General features: G+C 35.9%; 1 protein-coding gene across 1 annotated transcript in view; it reads right to left on the bottom strand.

Moving 5' to 3' along the window:
- Nucleotides 1–536: 536 nt before the first annotated feature.
- The window catches only part of Cul5 (cullin 5), a 52,613-nt gene continuing 47,423 nt past the window's right edge, over nucleotides 537–5,726 (bottom strand). The window contains exons 17-18 of the mRNA XM_013009748.1: nucleotides 5,062–5,185; nucleotides 537–4,040 (exon numbers count right to left, since the gene is read on the bottom strand). Of these exons, the coding sequence (XP_012865202.1) occupies nucleotides 3,846–4,040; nucleotides 5,062–5,185 (319 nt within the window). The 3' untranslated portion in view covers nucleotides 537–3,845. The remainder of the gene's footprint in view (nucleotides 4,041–5,061; nucleotides 5,186–5,726) is intronic.

Below are 5,726 nucleotides of genomic sequence, written 5' to 3'. Positions count from 1 at the left end.
GTGCTGCACCCCTCCAACTATGCCCCGCTCACCCCTGGGACAGGCAAGTGGGGCTTCAATCTTTCAAAAGGAAGTTCATTTTGGATTCTGACATTGCCTAAGTTCAAGGATACCTAGCTGATAGCTCCACGTAGGGCAAATATTAACCTTGCAACACGCACTGTAAACCTTCCATTTCTCTAACACCCATGAGCCTCAGAGTGGTTTCTTAGAAGTGGCAAACTCAGGGCCTGGGCGCTGTCCCTAAGCTTTTGTGCTCAAGGTCAGGACGCTTAAGCCACAGCTCCACTTTCAGCCTTTTATGGTGGCTAACTGGAGGACTTTCCAGCCCAGGCTGGCTTCAAAGTGTAATTGAGGGTTACAGGTGTGAGTCACCTTTGCCCAGCCTCGGTTCAAATTTTTAATCTCCTCAGACACAAACAGTCCTGTTTTCATTTAAAGTAGAACTTGAATTCTAAAAGAAATAGGTATTTTCCTATTTCTGGTATCTAAGACTGGATGTTATTTTACAATAACATTGATATGTTCTGGGTAAGTGAAAGCTTTTATATTACATTTTTTATTTTGCAAGAAAATAAATTATACAACTTAAAAAATAAAATCCAAAAAATTAAGCAGTTCATCAAAATATTTTGGCCTACTGCATACAGAAACTACCATTAAAATCATACAGCATTCTCATCTCGGTATGTAGTGGCGCACATTCAAGACGAACAGACCATGAGGACAGAACACGCCTCAGGAACTCAAGTTTGTTCAACACTCCGGACGACAGTGTAGATGACAGGAAAGCTCTCACATAATGTGCTACTTCCCAACCATGACCTTGGAGGAATTTGTAAGACAGCATCCAGTCATTTACATGAGAATAGAAAAACCAGCTTGAGTCTAAGATAGCAAAAATCTTCTGTAAAACAAGCAAATCTTTCACCCAAATTGAATTCTAAAATTTGCCCTTTGAGCAGAGCTAATGGTATCTACTGAAAATAATGCAAAATCCCTTTTAGCTACTGGGTCATATTTTGTATTAAACTTAATAAAAAGTGAAATTAACTTTCATTTTTTGGAAATGTTAACATTTATGCACAAAACAGACTTACTTAAATGGTTTGGGAAACTCAGGAACCCCTCCAATAAATGTAAAAATTGGAAGACTTCAGAATTTACTCCAAGATCCTCATTGAATTATTGGTGCAATAACATTCAAATATTTATGCTAGCATCAAAATTGTCATTATCATTTTTCAAAATTTGTTTTGTGTCTACTTATTCTCACAATGGGGTTTCAAACAAGGCTAACATTTTCAGGTTGCTCCATCTCTTCTTTTGTTTTTGGAGATAGAGACACACTATGTCATCCAGGCTGGCTTTAAATTCTTTCTTCCAGCCCCAGCCTCCTTGAGCACTGGGATTAAAGATGCATACCATCACACCTGGCATAATTGACTTCATCTTTAAATAACAAGATGAATGTTCAAAACTTAAATTCACCTGAAGCATATTCCTGTTACACTACTCATTAAATAACAATATAAAGTGTTGGAGCAGGAAGGGTCACATTTTTTTTCTCTCTCAATGACATCATTTCACCTCTGCTCGCTCAGCACTTCAGTGCTGAGAAGGGACCTGATGAATACTGTGATATGGTACCTTTAGCATATTCCACAGCAGTGTTTGATATTTTTTATTCTTTTTTAAATTAAATTAACAGCTATATTGTCAAAACAAAGGAAATTAAACAATGGTCTTGACAAACACCAAAAAGTAGTTGAACTTCTGCATACATACCACCCCCCCCAAAAAAAAGGTGGGGGGTAAAAAGTCTAAGTTGACAGTATTTGCTGTTGTTCATTTCCCAAAATACAATCAGGACATAATTAGCTATTAAAAATTTATAAAAAATTTAATAGAAAACTTTGCTATGGATTTAGTGTTACCCATTTTGCATTAAAGTTTCCTTCATAAATCAAAACATCCTGGCTCTTGTTCTTAAGATAAATGACCAAAATGATTATGCTTCCTCCTTTCCTGGCATTCCTATTAAGGGACAAATGTCAATACCAAACGATTCGTTACATAAGGGCCACAATCATTACAAAATTATTTCCTCTAAATTGTAAATTTATCCACTGTCAGCAGTCATCTAATTAGAGAAAACAATGAGTACTACATTAATCCTTCACAATATGCTTTGCCTAATAATTCCTACCTTAGAGTTGAAGTTTAGGATTTTAAATTATAAACAAAACTCCAATTTCCTATGAATTTCAGAACAGATAACTGACTAGAACCAGCAAAACTTTACTGTTTTAAGCTTACTTTCTCTTCCTTCTAGCAGGGAGCTCACAAAACTTCTGGGATTAGAACAGATTCCATGAAATGCTCTCAAAACATTCTGCTACAAAATAATACTGTATGCTGATTTTCAGTGCTCCATTTTTTTTTCTAGCTCCAAAACCATACTTTAAAATATAATTGAACATCCAAAAAGATAAAAAGCAAACTGCAAGAAAATTTGAAACGTGCACCACAGTGAATAAAATCCATGTTGAGCCATTCTTTCCCAATGAGGAATGAATTGTTGACTTTTTAGTGGTTCAAATCCTCCAGTCCTTGACATTTCCGCTGCTCTGAGTACGCGGCCAGCAACCAACAGGCTGCTGCTTTGGATTGACTGAAAGGAACAAGTGTTGCCTTCTGGACATCTTAAAAAAATGTTTATTTTTAAAATATATAAATATATATGTACATATTTGGCAAGTTTTCTGCTCCTATTGAGATTGTAACAACTTTGCTTATACTTTTGGGGTCATATGTTGTGGTTTTCCCCTTCCTCCCAGATGACTGGCAACCATTACTTTTTAAAAGAGAACAACTTTTTTCCCCAGAAACCTGAGGCTATTAATTCCTTACTCATGAGACTGAAATACTGAAACAGTTGTACCTTAAGAGATCAGTTCCACAACTGCACTGTAGTAGAGCAGGAGATTTCTGCATTTTCAGAAACTGAGATATGGCATAATAAATATTAGGACTATAAATATTAAGTGTTAGTAAATACACTCAATGTTTTTGCTTGACTCTGTAATCATAATGATCTATTTCCATAAAATTTTAACAACCGAAGCAACAATTAACAAACTTCACTTTTTCACAAGCCCTCCAGCCATATAAGATGAAAAAAGAACAAAATTACTGCTCACTCAACGAATTAACTAAGACAGTCATCTCCTGCATCAGAAAACCAGTATTAGAAAGGTGGAGATTTTTGAGGTCACCACTGAAATGCAGTTGTTCAAACTGAAAGCAGCGTGTGAACAAATAATCACCCTGCTAACTAATCTTCATCTTCTTGCCTTCATCTGCCCTCTCCCAGTGTGGTGCTGACCAGCTCATTCTGCCATTAAAAACCAAGAGATTTAATTGAATTTTGTAAAACAAAAGACAACAGTACTTTTCAGTGCATGAATCTGAATATCCTTCCTTGTGCAAGTACATGTTTTTAAGAGGAAAAAGAGAAAAGCAACTAGAACCCTGTCCTCACCCTTCTCAACTGAACTTCTCCTGGTGGGTAAATACAAATTCACTTTTAGAAGTTCATAATGGCTCTTCATGAGTGCAAGTTTCTCCGCAGAACAGCATGCTGGCAGAGTGTGCCGCATGAAGGAGTGCCACCATGCTACCTAATGGGATTGGCAAAATATAGTTGTTCTGTAAGGTAAGGCAGAGATTTTAATATTTATGTTATCCAAGTCCAAATAAACCTTTCTCCAGCTCAAACTGAGACAACTTCTGCCCAAGCACTTCAAAATCTGGGTTCTTAACATCGTCCATGATATTCAGAACTATGCCATATATATGAAAGTGTTGATGTCCGATTCATCTCTTCTGATGTACTTGTGCTCTATTAGCCATTCTATTTGTTCTTTTATCATTTTCTTTTGTGGCAAGAACATGTTTTTCAAAATTTCTACTAATTCAGTCTGCAGTTGAGCATTACTAATTTTCTTTCTCATTTTCATTATTTGTATGATGGCTTCCTAAAAGAAAAATAAGAGTATTAGTATAATAAGCTTATTTAAGTAGAGCAACACAAAAAGTGACTCTATGAATACTTGATCTTCTATCCAACACCTACCAAACAGAAATCACTATAGATTAATACTGAGACCAAAATTTACTTAACAAATAAAAATATTCTTTTCAGACCCTATAAATTAATAAAAGAAATCTGCTAATACAGATTTTGCAACTAAGGAAAAGCAATGTTATTCTGCTGGGGGAAAAAAACCCAGCTAATTATTTATATAGAGAGACTTTTCCATTTCTTTTTCCCACATTGTATACATTTCTTGCCAGGCACCAATAGGTCACACCTGTAAATCTTAGCTACTCAGAAGGCTGAGATCTGTAGACTAGGGTTCAAATCCAGCCTGAGTAGCAAAGTGAGACTCTTATCTCCAAATAACCACCAAAAAGCCAGAACTAGAGCTGTGGCTCAAGTGGCAGACTGCTAGCTTAAGCAGAGAAAAGCTTTGGGATAGTACCCAGGCTCTGAGTTCAAGCCCTAGGACCAGCATATATAACACATGTGTGCACACACACAGGAGAGAGAGGGAGAAAAGGAAAGAGACAGAATTCGGAAAAAAATTTGTATCTAAATAAGTTTCCATAAGTACATATTAAAACAGAATTAGAGCTCTAGAAATAAAATACAACTGAAAGTGTTTCAATCTTATAATATGTAAACATTGTTAAAATACATTTATTCAGGTGGAGCCAAAAGGTACCATAACATAAAACCAAAGTTTTAGGCAACCAACAGAGTAGAACCTGCTGGAAACCACCTACAGAGACACCTCTGTTAGCAGTAAATAATTATTAGTTTTATTTAAGTTTCAGCTAAATGCAATTTTAATAAATTTAATTTTTAAATTCCAGTTACATGAAAATCAGTTCTTTTTTAAAACAGGATAAATAACCTAAATACTTTTAAATTCAAACAAAGTTTGAAGAGTGAAAAAGAGGCTTTGATATTTAGAGATTCTGAACATCACAAACCTGGGTTCTTAATATTCTTAGCTGAACTATTCCTTCATTCTCCTCTTCTCTCATTCTTTCTGTAGTTAACTGCAAGCGTCCAATTAAGTTGATTTTACCCCTTTTCTGAACTTTTGCATTTTTTCTGTAAAAACATTTTAAAATTTTCATGATGAAGAGTAATAAAACATTACATAGAAAGTGACTGCGAAAAACTTAGGAATACACTGAAGATTAATATTCAAAAATTTTAAGAAGTAACTACCAATATACAACTTTATCTAAAACAAATTCTAAGCTGGACACTAGTGGCTCAAAGCTTAAATCCTAACTACTTGGGAGGCTTGAGACAGATTATGTTCGAGGACAGCCTAGGCATAGACAGGCTGGGCATATCAACCAACAGTTGGGCACAATGTATGCGTCTATTGTCCCAGACACATGTCCAGGCTGACGTCTGGACAATGGTGGTTCCACAGAAACAAAACAAAAAATCTATGCTGGGTGTGGTGACACATGACTACAATTCCAGCACTTGGGAGGATGGCAACTTAGGGATAGAGTGGGGTATGGTACATACAGAGCAAATCTGAGGTCAGATTGGGCTACACAGTGACACTATCTCAGATGAAACTAAAAAATTCTATGGACTTTTTTATGCTTTTTTTTTTTTTGGGGGGGGGTCC

Source organism: Dipodomys ordii, unplaced genomic scaffold (genome assembly GCF_000151885.1).
Source record: "Dipodomys ordii isolate 6190 unplaced genomic scaffold, Dord_2.0 Scaffold10, whole genome shotgun sequence".
Classification (NCBI taxonomy): domain Eukaryota; kingdom Metazoa; phylum Chordata; class Mammalia; order Rodentia; family Heteromyidae; genus Dipodomys; species Dipodomys ordii.
This window is presented reverse-complemented; position numbering and strand designations above follow the sequence as displayed.